At 38.1% G+C, this 21738-nt stretch overlaps 1 protein-coding gene across 5 annotated transcripts in view; it reads right to left on the bottom strand.

Annotated features, from left to right (window-relative positions):
• Positions 1-21738, bottom strand: part of RAI14 (retinoic acid induced 14) — a 171880-nt gene that overhangs the window by 43205 nt on the left and 106937 nt on the right. For all 5 annotated transcript variants that reach the window (XM_037798792.1, XM_037798790.1, XM_037798791.1 and 2 more), the window contains one exon: positions 8221-8309. In XM_037798792.1, the coding sequence (XP_037654720.1) occupies positions 8221-8309 (89 nt within the window). The remainder of the gene's footprint in view (positions 1-8220; positions 8310-21738) is intronic.

The following is a 21738-nucleotide window of genomic DNA, read 5'->3' as shown; positions in this document are numbered from 1 at the left end:
GAATGTGATCCCAACATTATACTCTCTGGCACTTCTGCATCAGACATGTTTAGGAAATTCTAGTGCTATCCCCATCTCCCTTGACTTCCTAAAGGGCCTACAGAATTTAGGGGTTCAGGGGTGCCCTAAGGGGCAGAGGTGTGGCCAACAGACCAGCAGGCTTCCACACTTGGGCCTTGGCAGTTCTGCTTTTCACTTGGCCTGGAGTCCCTTCCTCTGGGCTAACTCCAGGGCTTGCTCTCTCACCTCCTTTGGATGCCACTGAATTGCCATCTTTGGGGTGAGGCTTTTCCTGACCTCCCCATTTAAAATTCCAATTCCTCCCTTTTAATCCTTGTGATCCCTACTTTATTTCCTTTTCCTTCACAGAATCAAGCACCTTCTGACACTCCTTTCCCACCTATCTCTCTAAATAGACACAAACACACACACACACACTCACTTCCATATTTATGTAGTTAATTGTTTTTCTCTCCTCACTAGAATATAAACTCAGTGAGAACAAGAATTTTTGTCTTATCTCCTGCTGTATCCCCAGTGCCTACAAAACTGCTGGCGCTTAAGAAATACTTATTACTTTGAATTAGAGGGTATATTACTCTCAAATGGCCATGGTCAGGGTGTGGGGTTGAAGGTATTTCGGGGAGGAAACCAAAGCTACCACTGACAGCCATCCCAATACACCTGGAAAACTCTTAAATCCTACATTTCCCAAACTATTTGACCTAGCTATTCCCCCTACCCCCAACGCCCCATGAAACATCTGTAAAGAGCCCATGCTTTGGATCATGCCTTAAAGCATGGTTTCTCAACCTCAGTGCCAATGACACTTTAAGCTGGGTAATTCCTCGTTGTGGGAGAATGTCCAATATGTTACAGGATATGTTATGCAGCATCCTTGGCCTCTACCCACTAGATGTACAGTTGAGAGAATCAAAAATGTCTCCAGGCATGGCCAAATGTCTCCTGGGGGGCAAAATCACCTCCCATTCCCTTGGAGAAACACTGGCTTAGAGGAACAATAATTTTTTTATATGTGGCCCAGTCCCAAAACATTCCTTCTCCTCTCTGAATTATTCTCCACCCTAACACTGACCAGAAATCCACTGATGAGAGAATCATATGGCTTAGAAACACCACAATTAAAAATTAGAGGGTTATATAAGACCACAGTGAGCTGCACAAAAGCATGTGTAAGGTCAAAAGATTAGATCCCTTCTTTTCTGAGATCAGCTGTACAGAGAGTTGTAGGGTGTGTGAGGGTGTGTGGAGGGGGATCTTTAGTGGGGGCAGAATACTGAGAGGCAGGAATCCCTCCACCCATCTCCCAAAAGGATGAGGACGAGGAAAATGAAGAAATGAGGGAAAAGGGAACCCTGGAAGTAGAGACATTCTCTTCCCTTTCTCTTCCTTCTTTGTTATGAAGTTTCTTCCTTCCAAGAGGCATAATACCTAATAGTATGAATTCCGTTACATTACGGATTAAATAGGCTTTGGTGGGTTCGCTTGGCACCCCAAGCATCATTTATAACCCTGTTTGTAAGGAAAAGCACATTCTGAGTTTTAAACAAATGCTTTACAAATGAAGTTTTGGAACAATCCTAATTGTAAGCTGGAAACTGTTTATGTCATGTATGCAGTGTGCTAACTTCTGTCTATGCTGTGGACCAAAGCTGTTTTACATAAATAGCACCCACTTAAAAAAAATAAAGTTCTCCAAATACAACATGGTAGGGGGATTTTAAAAACTTATCATAAATAAATACCACACTTTCATTTCATCTCATATGTTCTAGTCATACCTGGAAGCGAATGCTATGTTTCTAGAGAGGCAAAAATTCTTTTATTTTCTGGCTCTGTGACATGTTTTCCTAACTAGCAACACCACAGTATTTTTCACTTAAAATAGTCTCAGACTCCAACTGACACATCATTCCCTGGACACTCTTACACTGAAATGAGATGGTTATCATTGCTAATATTAAACAAAATTCTCTTTCCAAATATAAAAATTTCTAAAGAGTATATAACATTAGTGACAGAATCCCACTCCAACCAGATGATGCATAAGCCTGGCTCCCGTACAGCTGTGGATCTGTCTGGAAAATCAGGAAGCAGTCTCCCTACAGGCAAAGAACAAGGGCCACCCTAATTCAAATGTATTCCAGCAGAACTCTGCCTGCTAATAAAAAGGCCAATACTATTTAATAAGTCAAGAGCCTTGGACTATTACAGTTCATCTCAGAATCCGAGTATCGAAACAGATTCTAGGCAGGACGGCCCCACCTCCCAAGCCACAGAATACCTTCCCACAAACTACCTCAGACTGTTTATTCAATTCATAATATCTCTGGGAAAAAAAGGGAATAACTAGCTAATATAACAGAGGTAATAATGATGAGACAGAGAACATACTTTTCAAGTACATGTGAAAATTTTTAGAACCAATGACATCTCAAGATACAAAGATACAGCTAACAAATACCAAAAGGCCAAAGTTTGAGAAATCATATTTTCAGATCATAATACAGAAACATTTAGAAAAAAAAGAGAATTAACTGATAGTAAACTAGATAAGAAGGTCTAAAATATTTTCTTAAAAATCCGAGTTTCAGAAAGCAGACTGTATTTAAACAAAAGTCTCAGTTTACTTGGTACTTAGTAAATACCAAAAATTTCAGATACTTTTAAGTAACATTATTCTTAGAAATCCTCATATCTGCCTCAAAATTTTATTGCTGAATATCAAGCCAATTCACTGTGTTATAACCCCAGGAGAGATAAAATCAGATAGTAAAAGATTTATTGATATTAACGATTCTTATTAAATTGAGCTATCAAATTTATCCCTTGAATAGTGTTTTATTTCAAATCAAAAGACGTTTTTACCTGTGTGTGCATCATTTGAAATATTTTCATCGCCGGGTAATGCTGATGATTTGTATATGGTTGGCCCATCTTGATCTCTCCATTCCCAAGAGATAATAGCCAGATGAATAATGTTCTATAAATCATACAATCTTTTTTGGTTTTCCTTTATTACAACTTAAAATATGAAACATACTTGGGCATAATTTCAGTAACATTTTAGAAATGACCCATCCCTAACGTGCCTGAGTTTTTAGATGAGTATAAATTTAAGTGTCTTCACACTGTGTCAAATTTGGGTGGGATTAGGGGGCATAAAGGAACTAAAGGCCACTCAGAAATCAAAACAAAACTAAACTAGGAACTGGAGACCCTAGAGAAGAGTCAGTGTTCACAAGTTTTCCCCCTTCTAAGGACTCTGTGCATTAGGATGTTTCCATAGCTCGGCCTCTCACTCCCCTATGCATCTCTTCTTTTAGGTATTATTATAAAAGCCAAGTGTGCAAAGGCGGACAGCAGAAAATTCAAGATATGAGAGTGTGGCTGGAACTGTATATCATCCTTCAATCTGTGTTTTCACCTTCTTCTATAGCAAAATCATCCATTTTTAGCTGGCGAATTGCCATTCAGAATTTCCTAGCTTCCTAGGAAGTCAGGTGTGGTCACAGACCACGTTCTTTCCAATGAGATCTGAGTGGAAGTTGTGTGTGTGATTTGTGGCCTGTGCTTGCTCTTCCCCTTCCTGCGGCTGCAATGCGGTGTCACAGGGAGTCATTCCAGGCCAGGAGGACTGTAGTGATACTCTGAATGGTGGAGCAGCAAGGAGCCTGGGCCTCCGTGTTGTGGAGCAGAGCTACCACCCCAATTTGGGACTTCCAACCAAGAGCAATAACATTCTATCTTGTTTAAGCCACTCTCATTTTGGCACCTCTCTCACACCACCAACACATATCCTTGCTAACAAAGAGGGTCTGAAAGCAAATGCTTCAGAGAAGTATTGGTAAAAAAACATAAGGTTCCTTGGTTTTCTTCAATCTTCTGTTAATGCTTTTATGCAGTCCTATCTCCAGGGAGCTAAATGCAGGCATCTAAAAAAGCCTAGGAACCAATCTTACCATTTGCCCAAGGTAAATAATTTCTAAAGAAACAGATGGAAATTCCAATTCTTACAGTCGTGAAGAGCAAGAACGAACAAAGCAATGGGAGATGCTAGACAAATAACGTGGCCCATTTCCGAGATGGTACAGTGAGCTTAGCAGCTGACTTTCCCATCTGATCTCTATATGTCTATGGTGCTATTTGGCAAACAGGCAATTAAGGAATGGGGGAGAGAGGGAACCCACAAAACAAAACCATAAGTCATGGTTCTCTGTAAATCTTTGGGTTTCTTCTTTCTGGTCTGTAAATTGAGAATAGTTGGCCTGGTGGTTGTTAAACTTTTTTTTTTTTTTTTTTTAAGATGTGAATCCTTTCTAAAAGCCCACTGTGTAAAAAGTGATCTGGTTGCAATACAAATAATCATAACAAAACAGTAGTAACCAAATGCAGCAAGAATTTCCTGAATGCTGGGCACTGCACAAAATGCCCACTTGAATCATCTCACTTAAGCCTCAAAAGACATATAAAATGATATGACTGTTGACGCTGTTACACCTACACTCAAGGCCCCAAATTCTGACAGTGTTAGGTTGATAAGATTGTTTGTAAAGCATCCACAAAAATTCTCCAGAATGAAATGAAATAAAGTTTCACTGGCTGAGAGATTTCAAAAGGAGTCAAGAGGTCACTCTGGTGGACATTCTTATGCACTATATAGATATCCCTTTTTAGGTTTTAATGTATTGGAATAGCTAGAAGTAAATACCTGAAACTATCAAACTCCAACCCAGTAGCCTTGACTCTTGAAGACAACTGTAAACCCATGTAGCTTACAGGAGGTGACAGTGTGACTGTGAAAGCCTTATGGATCACACTCCCTTTATCCAGTGTATGGATGGATGTGTAGAAAAATGGGGACAAAAAACTAAATGAAAAATAGGGTGGGGGGGTGTTTCGGGTATTCTTCTTTACTTTTATTTTTTATTCTCATTTTCACTTTTTCTGGTACAAGGAGAATGCTCAAAAAATAGATTGGGGTGATGAATGCACAACTATATGATAGTACTGTGAACAACTGATTGTACACTTTAGATGACTGTATGGTATATGAATATATCTCAGTAAAACTGAATTTAGTTAAAAAAAAAATTCTCCAGATGTCCCAGAGTTTGTTTCATGTAGAAGGATAGCTAAAAAATAGATGCTGAAAACCCTTTGTTTCTATAACTTAAATCCAGTCAGCAGTTTGAAAAGTAGGAAACTGTACCACATCAACCATCTTGTAGATTTACATTTGGATGAAAAGAAAAAAAAGGGGGGATTTCTCCAAAAGCTCTACAGGGTAGGATGATTTATGATAACAGATTTTGTACCAATTCTCAGTGGTCTTGTGACTGAAGATGACTGCATCTCAGTAATGATTTGGCATCGCCTAACCAAGGTTTACTGAAATGACAACACCTGTAAAGCTCAGCTATTTAATTCTTCCCCTGACTGCCAAGTAAAAAATGTTTTGGATTAATGACAACCCCCTGAGGCATCTAATGGTGATGAATGTCCTTGTTCTTTCATGCTTTCTTGAGAAGAAGAGATGGGAGGTGGGTTTTGCAGCCAACAGACAGAGGCATGGGCAGTGAAACCTCCACAATTTGTCTTTTTCTTGTGATAGAAAAGTTTGAGAAGCGATGTTCTAGATAACATGACAGACATTTCCCTTCATTTGGCTTTTTCTTTCTTTTGTTCCTGTCTTCTCCTTATATCCTTTCAAGAAATCATAGGAAGAAGTTGGTGCCTCATTTGGTCTAAAGTAGAACAAAGAGGCCCTAGGATCAAATAACTGACTTCTTTGCTAAAAATGTTAGCAGAGAGGGAAATGACTGGCAGCTTCAAAACGTTTTCAACTCGTGGATTGTTCAGACAATGTCCTGGGGCCACAAAGTGCTATGGATTCTACGGAGTTGAAAGTTGAAGAAAAAATAAAAGGACTAGAGCAGTTCCCATCCCTGTGACACACCCAGCATAGACTAGAACCAGCACCTCCTCCAGTGCAGAGTGACCTCCCTCTGTAAAGGGCACACACTGGAGGGGAGGGGGCCAGGTTTCACCAGGCTCTGAAAAACAGATTAACTGGTAGTAAATACAAACACTATCCACTGACAGTATGTGACCACGCATACACACATACACACACATACACACACACACACACACACACACAAATCTACGCTTCTTAAGCACTTTTAATGGGGACCCAACACTGGCAGAAATGTTAAATTAAAAAACAGGATAGAGAATTTATTATATAATGTGATCTCAACTTTGTAAATACATGCATGGGAAAATCTAGAAGAAACTATATTACTGCAAAATAGTAACAAGGATTTTTTTCTTCACGGTAGGAGTAGGAGCACTGTTTATCTCTTTATGGTTTTCTAAATTTCCCAAATTTTCTACAGTAAGCATGCATTAGAGAAACATTTTTCCTATAATAAAAGGATAGGTGAGGAGTGAAGTTTGGTTATTACAGGGACAATCAGACATCTATCTAATCTGTTTTTTAACATCAAATGCAGTGAAACAAAATTGCATTACAGATTCAGTTTATTTGCTCTAAGCTAATTCTTTTAGATTATGATTTTCTTAGAGTAGAAACCTCCTCAACTTAAGAGGACATACCTCGTCTAACGGGTACGTTAGCCAATCATATTGCACTATGTATATGTGGTATGACTTTAAAGTAATGACAGTGCACTTTAAAAGCAAGCAAAATAATTAACTGTATTCAACCAAAATTAGTACTTCCCATTTCTCAATGGTATTGCCATTTCTCAAAATATTTTTGGAACTTTCTGTAGCACTACTCAAGAAAATCATTGTTACTTCAATCACTCCCTATTTTTGACCAAAAATGGTTTTACCAGTTTGACACACCCCTCTTTTACCATACTTGACTTCAAGTGGTTCTTGGCTTGTCCTAAAAAAACAAACTGATTCTCAAAGGATAAAAAAACAAACTGATTCACAACCACTGAGAATATTTAAAAAACAAAAGAAAGTGCCACAGACTTTGAAAACAACTCTGAAACACAGGTTTTGAATAATGATAGCATTCACGAAATACCTGGCTGCCCACCCAAATTGACTACTCTGAGGAGGTCAGCGTTTCAGGGAGAGAGGTGCCTCCTTTGTGGATTAATGAAAAGCCTAAAGACTAAAGAGTTAGACTGAGGTCATGTTCCAGTATGAACTAACATAAACCTATTAGAGGCTAAAGATTTTCAAGTCCAATAGAGAACTAACTGAAAAGCCATCAGTAGTTGCTTTGGTCCTTTGGGGTGACCAGCAGTGGCAGAATCCCCTTTGTCATGCTCATTTGTCAACACTGGCTGCACATCAGAACCACCTAGGAAGCTTTTAAAAAGTACCAATGGGGGCTACCTCCAGACAAATGGAATCTGAATCTCAGGGGTTAGGGCCTGGGTGCATGTGTATGTACCCTTTACTCTTTTCGTTTGTTCTTCCATATTCTCTTTCTTTTCTTTTCTCCCTCCCACCCTTCTTTCCTTCCTCCTTCCTCTCCCTCCTCTTTTTCTCCCTTCTTTCATTTCTCCAGGTGATCCTGATGGACCCAAGCACAATGAAGGCTGAGAACCAGGAGAGCTGGTCCAGCTGAGGATCCTGGCTTCAGTTCATAGACCCACCTCAACTAGTGGATGAAATAAACTCCTAGATAACTCACTCCATCACACCACCATTCAAAACCCAAAAATCAGGGAATACTGCTTGATCCATACATATAACCTCAGAAAACACTGTAGGATATGAAGCATACAGTCTTTAGTTTGCTGACCATACAATAAGATGGAAACACACTTGTAAAGGCAGACAAATGCCTGAAACCATGTCAGAGCCTCAATATTGGCGCTGATTGTATTTTCTTCTGTGGGCTTCTCTGTCATTTCTAAATTGTCCGCAATGAGTATGTACCACCTACTCTCGGGCTGGCCTGTTGACATAAGAAATAAAAACCAGAGTCAAGAATGACTATGGTTTGTTAATTTTTTTGTGGTATGGTAGGAACATACTAGAAGCAATGAAGTTATATCAGTTATATCAATGAAGTTATATCAGGATATTTGTTTTTCCAGTTCCTTTGTTTTATTTTATCTGGAAATGTATTTTTTTATATATATTTACTTATCTTTTGATAAATGAAGTTAATTTAAAAAGAAGAGAGAGATAAAAACCACATACCAGCAGTGTCTTGGGCTGTCACATCCACACCATGTGTAATCATGACCCTGAGGCATTCCACGTATCCTCTGGCAGCAGCAAGATGAAAACTGGAAAAAGAGGTAAATACAATCACTTTAAGATGTCCACTCTTTTGAGTTGATCTCTGGCAATGTTTTTTGCTCGTATAGCCATGCTGACAAAGCCTCTTCATGTGAGCTTTCTCTCACGTATGCTCCACAGATACCCAATGACCAGGTATTATTATCAACCTCATTTTAAAGAAGAGGAAACTGAGACTAAGAGTGGCCAAGTAATGTGCTCATTGACACCTTTTCTTAAGTGATGGAGCAGGAACTTGACCTGAGGTCTTCTCACCCAAAGACCATGTTTGAAAGAAGTAGGAAGATTCCACTACTTATTTGTTTCCTCGGAAAGCAGCAATAAAGAATCACAACTAGACTCAATTCCTAAATAATAAACTTTTCCTGTTGTCTAGTACTTTCAGCAAAACCACCGTTTTTAAGTAACATGCTCTATAAAGAGAAACTTGTCTACTTCAAAGTGCAACATCAATGCCAAATCCACTGTTGTGTTGTAGCTGAATAACAACAGCTGCACACAATATCTCGGAAGTGTGTCATGCACCTTACTATGTACCTTTATACATTATCTCTTTTCATCTTCATAACAGTCCTTTGCAGTGAGTCTTATTACTCTCTCCATTAGATGCTGGTGTCTACAGTCAGTCCATTGCAAAAAGCATTAAGAAAAGTCCATGATTGGAAATCAATGTGACTTGGGCATACAAAAAATGCTCAGCCTGCCTGGACTGGTCATTAAAAGAAGGACTGACATCCAAAGGCCATTCCAACCATCCCTGCAGGCCCCAGGAGTGAGGGCACTTCCGTGAGCAGCAGGAAAACACAATTCCACCAGGCAGTCAAGCCTAGAGGCCGCGACAGTCAAAACTCTTGGGAAGATCTCCACCACAGAGGCCTGCCCTGTTCTGTCTTCTTCCCGATGAGAGAGGTTAACAAGCCTTCCAGTTTCCAGTTCTGTATTAGGGAGTTACCTCCAAGGACACTTCCCACCTAGCACCTTAGTTTCTGTACTTCTGAGTTAATGCCCAGGCAGTATTTTCTCACTTATTCATACCCAACTAGCAAATGCCAGGACTAGTATTCAAACCCAAGTCAGTCAGACTCCAGACTTCTGCTCTTAATAATTCAGCGAAGACAGACAGACTCCTGGATCATCAAACAAGGATACTACAATTCTGATTGTAAATCAGCCATACTTTGGCTGTGTGTCCTTAGGAGGTTAGTTTAACCTCTTTGAACCTAAATTTCCTCCACTGTAAAGTAGGGGAATTAAATCAGATGATTTCTAATGTTTCCTCCAGCTCTAACATTCTCTTGTTCTAATCCATCTGATGCTGATCACACCAAGTATTTCTGCATTTGCATAGCAATTCATGTATTATGTCTCTTTAGAGTCATTACAATACAGTAAAACTGATCACATGGAATGACTTGGGAATGTGGTGACTTGTTTAAATGGAATTCCTGATTAAATACAATTTAACCAAAAGTACAATACCTCCATTTTTCAGTCTTGTGGAGTAATAATGTTATAGTAAGTAAAGTTCACATTTAAATGGTGCTACTTATGCTTCTGATCTTGGTGAGGAGTTTCTAAAATTTCCCCAGTCTTTGTAACAGAACACATAATACAATCTAATTGTTCCTGAGGATTTGGAGTCACCATCAAGAGCATCATTGACTGAACTCTGCTTGTAGGAATACCAATCTAAATGTCCCCAGATTACTATGCCCTAATATTTATGCTCATTCTTGATGTCTATGTGTTTGGTTCTAAGCTGTTCACTCTGCTATCTTCCATAACCAAGGGATACCTGAATCAAAAGTATCTAAACAAAAGGGTAACCATATGACATTAAAGATAAAAGTGCCAGGCTTAGTGATTAGTACACACACATACGTACACATTCAAAATATGTATATTTTAATTTTTGGCTGAAATAAATGTAAAAAAAACTACACACATTATATTTTTTGTACTCAGAGGCCTCTCAATTTACCTCTGGATTGCATACCATATTTATGGGCAGTTGAAGTTGCAGACACATTTGACAACGAAACATTACTGTAGGCCACAATTGTACTTCAGTAATTGTTGTCTGAAGAACATAAGGTGATAATCTATGGATGATTTGGGGGTTTGGGGCTCCTTACTAGGAGGATAGGTGATCACTGCAGGGCAGGAGAGGTGAGTTGTCAGGAAGCTGGACTTCAATTTATAATCCTAAAATAGGAACTTTCTTAGACACTGCTATTTTTTTTTTTAATTAGAAAAGTTGTAGCTTTACAGAAAAATCATACTTAAAATACAGAGTTTCCATATACTACCCTATTGTTAACACTCTGCATTAATGTGGTACATTTGCTGCAATTGACGAAAGAACACTTCTATAATTGTACTATGAACTACAGTCCACAGTTTATTCTAGGGTTCACTATGGATATATATTTTTAGAATTTTTATTCAAGTAACATATATACAACCTAAAATCTCCCCTCTTAACCACATTCAAATATGTATTTCAGGGCTATTAATTATATTTCCAAGGTTGTGCTACCATCACCACCGTACATTACCAAAATTTTCCATCATCCCAAACAAAAACCCTGTACAATGTAAACATTAACTTCCCATTCTCTACACCCACCCCAACCTCTGTAATTTATATTCTAGTTTCTGACTCTATAAATTTGCATATTCTAATTATTTCATATCAGTGAGGTCACAATATTTGTCCTTTTGTGTCTAGCTTATTTCACTCAACAAGTCTTCAAGGCTGACCCGTGATGTTATATGTATCAGAAATTCATTCCTCTTTATAGCTGAATAATACTCCATTGTGTGTGCATACCACATGTGCCAATTTGAATGCATTATGTCCCCCAAACGCCATTATCTTTGATGCAATCTTGTGGGGCAGACATTTTAATGCTGATTAGATTGGAATTCTTTGAGTGTTTCCATGGAGATGTGCCCCACCCAACTGTAGGTGATAACTCTGATTAGATATTTCCTTGGAGGCATGGCCCCACCCATTCAGGGTGGGCCTTGATCAGTGGAGCTATTTAAATGAGCTGACAGGCAGAGGGAACTCAGTGCAGCTGTGAGTGATGTTCTGAAGAGGAGCTACAGCCAAGAGGGACACTTTGAAGAAAGCACAGGAGCTGCACATGACAGACAGTTTGAACATGGCCGTTGAAAGCAGACTCTTGCTTCAGAGAAGCTGAGAGAGGACAAACATCCTAAGTGCAACTGAGAGTGACATTTTTGAGGAACTGCAGCCTAGAGAGGAATGTCCTGGGAGAAAGCCATAAAGAAACCAGAACTTTGGAGCAGACGCCAGCCACGTGCCTTCCCAGCTAACAGAGGTTTTCTGGACACCATTGGTCATCCTCCAGTGAAGGTACCCGATTGCTGATGTGCTATCTTGGACACTTCATGGCCTTAAGACTGTAACTGTGTAACCAAATAAACCCCCTTTTATAAAAGCCAATCCATCTCTGATGTTTTGCATTCTGGCAGCATTAGCAAACTAGAACACCACATTTTGTTCATTCATTCATTAGCTGATGGACACTTGGGTTGCTTCAATCTTTTGGGAATTGTGAATAATGCTGCTATAAACATCACTGTGCAAATATCTGTTTGAGTCCCTACTTTCAATTCTTTGAGGAATATACCTAGAAGGTGAATTGTCAGGCCATATGGTACTCTATATTTAACTTTCTGAGGAACCGCAAAACTGTCTTCCACAGCGGGTGCACCATTTTACAATCCAACCAACAATGAAGGAGCATTCCTATTTCCACAACTTCCCCAACACTTGTAACTTCCAATTTTTCTTTTTACAGTAACTGTTCTAATGAGTATGGAAGGGTATCTCATTGGGGTTTGATTTCTCTAATGGCTAATGATGTTGAACATCTTTGCATGTGCTTTTTGGCCATTTGTAAATCTTCTTTGGAGTAATGTCTATTTAGGTCTTTTGCCCTTTTTAAGTTGGGTTGCCTTTCTGTTGTTGAATTGTAAGATTTCTTTATATATTCTGGGTATTAAACCTTTACTGGAAATGTGGTTTCCAAGTATTTTCTCCCATTATGTAGGTTATCATTTTATTTTCATGATAAATTTCTTTGAGACACAAAATTTTTCGATTTTGATGAGGACCATTTATCTATTTTTTTCTTCTGTTACTTGTGCTTTGGGTGTAAAGTCTAAGAAATCACTGCTGACACAAAGTCCGGAAGATACTTCCTTATGTTTTCTACCAGGATTCTTATAGTTTTGGTTTTTTATATTTAAGTCTTTGATCCATTTTGAGTTGATTTTTGTAGATGATGTGAGGTAGGGGTTCACCTTTTTTCTTTTGCTTATGGACATACAGTTTCTCCAGCACCATTTGTTGAAGAGGCTGTTCTTTCCCAATTGAGTGGACTTGGCAGCTTGGGCAAAAATTAGTTGGCCATAAACATGAGGGTTGATTTCTGTAACTTTCAGTTCAATTTCATTGGTCTATATGTCTGTTCTTGTGCCAGTACCATGCTGTTATGATTCCTGCAGCTTTGCAATCAGTTTTAAGATCAGGAAGCATGAGTCTTGCAACTTTTTTCCTCTTTTTCAGGATGGCTTTGGCTATTCAGGCCCCTTACTTTTCCAGATGAACGAGATGACTGGCTTTTCCATTTCTGCAAAGAAGGCTGTTGGGATTTTGCTTAGGATTGCACTATTCTCTAAATCGCTTTGGGTAGAACTGACATCTTCATAATATTTACCCTTCCAATCCTAACACAGTATATCCTTTCATTTATGTAGGTCTTTGATTCTTCTAAGCAATGTTTTGTAGTTTTCTGGGTACAAGTCCCTCACTTCGTTGGTTAGGTTTATTCCTAGAAATTTAATTCTTTTAGTTGCTATTGTAAATGGATATTTTTTCTTGATTTCTTCCTCTAATTGTTCATTGCTTGACAGAAACACTACTGATTTTTGGATATTAATCTTGTACCCTGTCACTTTGCTGAATTCATTTATTAGCTTTAAGAGCTTTGATATGGACTTTTCAGGATTTTCTATAGCTAGGATCATGTATTCTGCAAATAGGGAAAGCTTCACTTCTTCCTTTCCAATTTGGATGCCTTTTATTTCTTTTTCTTGCCTAACTGCTGTGACAAAAACTTCAAAGACAATGTTGAATAACAGTGGTGACAGTGGGCATCCTTGTCTTGTTCTTAACTTAGAAGGAAAGCTTTCAGTATTTCACCATTAAATATGATTTTAGCTGTGGGTTTTCACTATATGGTCTTTATCATGTTGAAGAAGTTTCCTTCTATTAATAAGAGATATTGGTCTGTAATTTTCCTTTCTTGTGGTCTCTTTACTTGGCTTTGGTATGAGGATTGTGGGAAGATGGCAGAGTAGGAAGCTCCAGGAACCACTCCTGCCACCAAAACAACTATTAAACAGGCAGGAATCATTTGATTCAACTATTTTGAGACTCTGGAGTCTGGCAGAACACTGTAAGGCATCCAGGAAAGCGTGGGAAGAAATAGCTGGAAATCACAGTACGTACCAGTGAGTTGCACTCTCCGGCCAGTGGCGAACATCACCAACCCCATCAGCTTAGCAGCAGGCAGCAAGGACATAATCAATCCCAGCCCCTGGTGCAGCTTGCTGGTACTCAGGTGGGATGTAAAGACCTAGTGCCCCAAGATCTTGGAGTGTGCAGTCTGACAGCTGATTACTGATTTTGATTAGCTAATTTGTATCACTGGAACGCCTGGCTCTGAGGGTGCCCCATTGTTCCAACCTGCCCTGGCATGGTGGTCAGAGTATCAAATGCAATGGACAAAGGGAGAGTTCTGAAAGCTGCAAGAGAGAAGCAATGTGTTACGTACAAGGGAGTTCCAGTTAGATTATGTGCTGATTACTCATCAGAAATCATGGAAGCAAAGAGACAGTAGGTTGAAATACTTTAAAAGTGCTGAGAGAAAATGGTTGCCAACCAAGAATTTTACATCCAGCCAGACATTCAAAAATGCAGGAGAGATTAAGTCATCCCCAGATAAACAAAAGCTGACGGAGTTCATTGTCACTAGACCTAGCAATGCAAAATGGAGTTCTTCAGACTGAAAGGAAAGGACACTGTACAGTGGACTAAAGCAGCATAAAGAAATAAAAACCTCCAGTAAAGATGACCATTGGGTAACTATAAATGCCAGTACAGTTGTATTATATTTTTTGGTATGTAACTCCACTTGTTACTTCTTATTTTGGTATGTAATTCCACTTCTTACAGGCACTAAAATGAAAATGCATAAAAATTACTGAAATATATGGTTTTGGATATACAATGTACAAAGATATAATCTGCACCAAGTTCAAAAAAAGATGGGGAGGCAGAGGGGTAAAGGAACTGTGTACGTGTATGCTATTGAAGATAAGTTGGTATCAAATAAAAAATGGTTGCTATATATTCAGAATGTTAAATTTTAACCCCATGGTAACCACAAAGAAAATATGTGAAAAATACATCCAGAAAGAAACGAGAAGGGTCTCAATATTGTACAATACAAAAAATCAAATAAATAGCAAAGAAGGCATTAACAGAAGAACTAGGGGTCAAAAATGGTAAAAGATTTACAAAAATTAAATAGTAAAATGGCCAAAGAAAGTCCTGCATTATCAGTAGTTACTTTAAATTTAAACCCTCCAGTCAAAAGTCAGAGATTGGCAGAATGGATTAACAAAACACAACTCAACTATATGCTGTTTACAAGAAACTCACCTTAAATTAAAAAACATAAGCAGGTTGAAAGTGAAAGGATGGAAAAAATATATACCATGAAAGTAATAACCAAAAAGAGAGCTGGGGTAGCTATACTAATATCAAATAAAAAAGACTTTAAGTCAAAAACTGTTGCAAGAGACAAAGAAAGTCATTATATACTGATAAGGAGGTCAATTCAACAAGAAGGTATAATAACTATAAATGTACATGCACCTAATGGCAGGGCCCCAAAATATGAAGCAAATGTATTTTTGAAATAGAAACAGATGGTTCTACATGCATAGTAGGAGACTTTAATATACCACTTTCAATAATGGATAGAACACCTAGACAGATGATCAATAAGGATACTAAAGACTTGAACAATACTCTATATAAACTAGATCTAACAGCCATATATAGAACACTTCACATGGATCATTCTCCAGGACACACCATATCTTAGGTCACTAAACAAGTCTCAATAAATTAAAAAATATTGACTCACGCAACGTATCTTCTCCAACCATAATGGAATGAAGCTAGAAATAAATAACGGGGAGAAATAGAAAATGTATAGATTAAACAACACACTCTTAAACAACCAACGGATCAAAGAAGAAATCACAAGGAAAATTGGGAAATTCTTGAGGTGAATGAAAATGAAAACCCAATGTACCAAAAGTTATCATATGCAGCAAGGGCAGTGCTTAAAAGGAAATTTATAGCTCTAAATGCTTACATTAAAAAGGAAAAAATATCTCAAATTAGAGACCGAACCTCACAATCGAAGCCTCTAGAAAAGGAGCAAATTAAACCTAAAGTGAGTAGAAAGAAGGAAATAACAAGGATTAGAGCAGAGATAAATGAAATAGAATAAAAAACAATAGAACAAATAAAAAAAAAAACCAAAAGGTGGTTCTTTGAAAAGCTCAATAAAATTGACATTTAGCTAGACTGACAGAGAAAAGAGAGGACACAAATAACTAAAATCAAAAATGAAAAGGGGACGTTACTCTCAAACCTACAGAAATAAAAAGAACTATAACACGATATGATGAACAACTGTTCACCAACAAATTAGACAACGTAGATTAAATAGATAAATACCCAGAAATACACAAACCACCTACAGTGACCCAAGAGGAAACAGATTTCAACAAGCCAATAACTACGAAAGAGACTGAATCAGTAATGATAAATCTCCCAAAATAGAAAAGCCAGGACCAGATGGCTTCACAGGGGAATTTTACCAAACATTCCAAGAACTAACACCAATTCTGTTCAATCTCTTCGAGAAACTTGAAAAGGAGGGAACACTCCCTAAGTCATTCTATGAGGAAACTGCTTTTTAAAATTAAAGTCCTTGACATAAATCTAAAAGGATATCTTCGAATGCCTGGAAAACATTTTATTGAAGAATCCAGGAAACTAAGAATGGGAGAGGGTGTGTGTGTGTGTGTGTGTGTGTGTGTGTGTGTGTGTGTGTGTGTGTGTGTGTGTGTGTGTGTGTGTGTGTGTGTGTGTGTGTGTGTGTGTGTGTGTGTGTGTGTGTGTGTGTGTGTGTGTGTGTGTGTGTGTGTGTGTGTGTGTGTGTGTGTGTGTGTGTGTGTGTGTGTGTTTTATCCTGTTCACATCAGAGGTTGACTTTTTCCTCTATTCTGTGGACTCCTGAACTATTCTCCTACAGAATGTCTGTGCCCCACTGGAAAAACAGAATAATCATACTCTTTTCCCAATTTATAATTTTCCCTCATATATTTTACCTAAATGTTCAGCACTTACATATAAAACGAACAAAGTACAAATAAATAAAAATGGACAAACTTAGAAACAGTTGCTTAGAGCACAAATATTTATGCTTGCAATTTTACATTGCATATGTCTAATGTCATGTTTTTAGTTAGCAAAATCATTCTTAGTTCATTTAATTAAACATTTCAGTATTTCAAAGTGCTTCTCAAAGAAGACTCCAATTTCCAGTTTTTGTTTTTGTTTTTTTTTAATTCTGATGCTATATAAAAGCTGCTGCTTGACTTTTGTGCCATGACTTTTATGTCAAGACAAATGGACACGAGGGTAAGGATGGAAAGCAGGATAGAGAAGAATGTATCATTTTAGGCAGAAGTTTCTGATCCCTTTTTCCAGATACACAAAGAATTCCACTATCACCATTCCTTGTCATTGAGAATGCATTTCTGGGAAATGGGAGCAAAGCCAAGAAACTATTTAAATATGTTCTTGGGAATACTTGCTAATGCTGAACATTCTCCTTGCCTCTCCAGATTCTATCTCCAACCTTCTCCACTTGGCTCTGCAGCCCAGGAGCCAGACCTCTAATGGACTGCCTGGCCCTTTGGCATCTGGCTGGGTTTGGCCAATGGAAGGTACTTATGAGAGACAAGAGGATGAAAGAGTTTGGGCATCATCTCTCTGGCTCCCTCCCTTCCACAGGTTGGCAGTGGCTGCCCTTCTCTCAAGGCTGCCTCCCCGCTCCTCTTGTCCCTGCAGGTCTCAAGTTTAAACAGCTTCCCACTGTTGCTAGCCCAGGGATGCTTTCCCAACCTTGCTGGTTTCCCTTAACCTTTGCAGATACTTGTAAATAATTCCTTTTTTAAACTCTCATCAATAATCCTATTTGAAGGTGCCAGCCATCACTTTGCTGCAGGGGCCCTGAATGACACCAGTGTTAGGAAGTGTGTGTATTGGCATCCTCGAAGATCAACTGTTAAGTGCCAGTGGAGATTGTTTGATTAAATATTTGTAAGGGCAAGTTCTGGCATTTTTAATAAATGTTTCAACTGCACATGTAACAGAGCTGCTTATTTAAGGTATTTGAACATTTTGGCTAAAATGCTTTTGATGGAAGAATGTGCCATATAACTTTAATTATACAAGATATAAGTAACTTCAAAAAAGTAACTTCAAAAAAGTTTCATGACATGCTTTTAGGCCAAAGTGGGAAACAGCTTAAAATAGTTCAAAAACACACCTCTCCAAGGCTAAACCTGCTTATAGTTGTGCCTAAGAGTCACAATCATAGCTGATTGTACATCATGGATGACTATATGATATGTGAATATATCTCAATAAAACTGAATTTAATTTAAAAAAATACACGTCTCCAAAGATAAGAAAAAGAGCTGACTTCAGTGAGAGCCAGCACTCAGGCCAGAAGGCCCTGCTATGCAATGAAGGAATGCTGAAATTCAGATTTTAAACTGTGGATTTGGTTTGGAGAGAAAAAGCAATACCCCAACCACAAAACATATGCACATGCACACACAATAACAAAAACAAAAGCCAAAGCAAAAAAGCAAATAAACAAACAAAACCCACACACATTCTACCAGCCCAACTGTCCCTGTAATTGCAAAACATAATCAGCACTCTGAAAATACACAACTAAATCAGTTCCAGGGCCCTCTCACCAGGCTGAGGCTTTATTTCATTCTAACTTGATGTAAACTCTGAAGGAGTTGTTTACTCAGTGTTACCCGTACAAAGTACATGCTACAACTACTGTATAAAATTTGGAAAGTATTTAGGTTCTATGTGCATATTCTATGGAATAGCAAGGGTTCTTCAGTACTGAATTAGAAGTAAAAGAAGATGTTCTGTTGGCTAGATTTAGAATAAGAAAATATAAAAGGAATAATCATCAAGACATATGGTATCTATTAGTTACTCTAACTCCTTAAAATATCCTACATTTTATCTAATAATATATGATCATTGCCATAGAATTTTAGTTAGAAAATCACTTTACTACTTAACTTGGGACATAGTATCTATAGTCTGAAAGAGTTTACTAAATCAGTTTCCACATAAAAGAAAACCAAAATGATGAGTATACTGGTTTGGCTTTGCCTGTTTTTTTATGGAAGGTGTACAATTACAGAAGAAGCTAGACACAAATTAGACAAAGAAATAGCAACTCATCTTCTTTGTATTATAGGAGCACTTATGTGTTCAAACTATATTATTTTACTTGAACAAATAATTTCCAACAAAAAGGACTGGATCATTTTATTTATGTATTTTCCTCCAAAAGAAAGCAGCTGGAAGATAGGAGCCTTGCCTTCTTTCTCATTCCCCTTGCCTCTACACCTAGAAGGAGCTACTAATCAAGAACCGAGTCAAGTCCACTGTGACAGAAGGGCAAGGGGGGGAAATTAACTGCCTTTATTTCTTCCATATATTTAATTTGTATATCCACTTATTTCAAGGTATTAACTTCAGGAAATCTGGTCCTTATTCCTAATATCCATAATTTTAGGAAATTAAAGCTTCCAACATTATAACTTTAGTCAACTTGAGAGGAAGAACAAAAATATGTAATCAAATGAGGAAGAGTAATGAGAAGTGAGATACTGCAGAAGTGATACACGTGGTCTTTAAAGGCTCAGGGGAGTAAAACTAAGAGCATTTGAATCTGCACTTTGCCACTTATGAGGGTATGATCTTGGGCAAGTTACTGAACAGTCTGTACAACAGTTTCCACATCTGTAAAATGGGATGTTGTGAGGAATAAATAAGTTATGTGTAAAACACTCAGAAAAATATGAAGCAGGTAATACACATGCAAAAAAATGCCATCAATTATTATTGTCTCACCAACACAAGGCAAGGCACAGAGTCCACGATGTGCTGCGTAATATAAAAAAGTGTCTCAACATCCAGAAAAGACACGCTAACAGAAGTTAAAGTAGAATCATGACTGCTTAAGAAATGAAGCAAGAAAGAAAAAGAGTGGAATAAAAGCCATGTGCATTTCCATTGAATGGAAACTTGGGAACAAAGTTGTAGAGAGTGGCTGCCCACAAAGAACCACCCATGACCAGTCTTTTCTAAAGTTCATTCTTGAGCTGCTAATATTTAGGTTCTTTTCATGGGCATGAAGCAGGGTTTGATAATAGCAAGCCAATAATATTTAGCCTCTGAATGTGATCCAGAAGCAGAGTCAATTTTTAAGAATATATTCAAGTGGAAAATTGGGTTCCGTTAGGTAGAAAAACACAAATTACTAGTGACTGAACCTAGATTTGTAGATGACAATGAGTAGATTTTTTTTTCTCATGCTGTGGCTGATCAATGTAGGTTTATCAATGGTGTCAGTCCCGGTGACTGATGAGCTGGAGGCTACCCTTCTCCAAATGGCAGATGGGCATCTGTACGTAGGGCTATGTCAGGCTTAGAGAGCAGATGGCACCCAGCCCAGCACATGGCTAATTAAGAACACAGCTGGTGCCCTCCAATGGCCTGTGTCCCAAGCAGCTGGCTAAAAGAACCCACAACTAGATAAAGAATTTGCAGGTACTTTTGATATTTCTACAGTTGAATATTTTATACGTACTTCTATTACTATAGCTAAATACATTTACCCACTCACATATTTACTATGATATTAGTGTTTCTTTGTATCTAAGACACTAAGACCCTGTGCTGAATAGAGAGGAAACCGTGGAGAATAAAACAAAGTCCCTGCCCTCATGGAGCTTGTCTTTTAGTGGGAAGACTAAAGGTAAACCAATAGTTCTCAACTGGGAGGTGATTTTGCCCCCCAGGGGACATATGACAATGCCTTGAGAGGTTTCTGATTGTTGACTAATGGTGGGGGTGCTACTGGCATCTTGTGGGTAGAGGCCAGGGATGCTGCTAAACATCCTACAATGCACAGGTCAGCCCCTGCAACAAAGAGTTATCTAGTCTAAAACATCAGTAGCGCCAAAGTTGAGAAATGAGAAACCTGGTGATAAATGATTAAAAACAAAGGTATAATGCTGAAATGTGATCCCATTAAAACAAATTAAGATAAGACTGAATAACAAAACTAACAAATTTTAATATTTTTTAGCTATAATATACATACCCTAAAATTCTCCATTTAAAAGTGTATAATTCAGTGATTTTTAGTTTATTCAAAGCTGTGCAACAAACACTTCTATCTAATTTCTAGAATCTTGTACCCATTAACAGTCAATCTCCATTCCCTTATCCCTCCAAGTCCCTGGCAACCATTACTGTTCCTTTTGTCCTTACAGATTTGCCTGTTCTGGACATTTCATAAACCTGAAATCATACGATATTTGGCCTTTTGTGCCTACCTTCAACTTAGCATAATGTTTTCAAGGTTCGTCCACGTTGCAGCACATATCAATACTTCGTTCCTCTTTATGGCTGAATAATATTCCATTACATGGATATACCATTTTTTTTTTAATCCATTCATCAATTTATGGACATTAGGGTTGTTGCCACTTTTGACTATTATGAAAAATGCTGCCATGAACATTCATGTATAAGCATTTGTGTGGACATATGTTTTCATTTCTTTGGGGTGCACACCTAGGAGTGGAATTGCTGGGTCATATAGTAATACAGTAATGCTATATATAACTTCATGGGAAACTGTTAACTTGTTTTCCACATCAACTGTACTATCTTACATCCCCACCAACAACATGAGGGTTATGTCTCTACATTTTTGTCAACACCAATTATGGTCTGGCAAATTTTAAGTGATGAAAAATTTAATTACAGCCTAAAATTTCCAGAGAAGAAACATTTAAGTCTTTCCTAATGAGCCCTTTGAGGTCATTACCTCACTTCAGCTGAAATTTCCCCCTGAAGGAATATAAAACAGTGGATGCAAAACAAATGACGAACAT

Source organism: Choloepus didactylus, chromosome 11 (genome assembly GCF_015220235.1).
Source record: "Choloepus didactylus isolate mChoDid1 chromosome 11, mChoDid1.pri, whole genome shotgun sequence".
Lineage (NCBI taxonomy): Eukaryota > Metazoa > Chordata > Mammalia > Pilosa > Megalonychidae > Choloepus > Choloepus didactylus.
The sequence above is the reverse complement of the archived record's forward strand: the minus strand, read 5'-3'. Positions and strand labels throughout refer to the sequence as shown.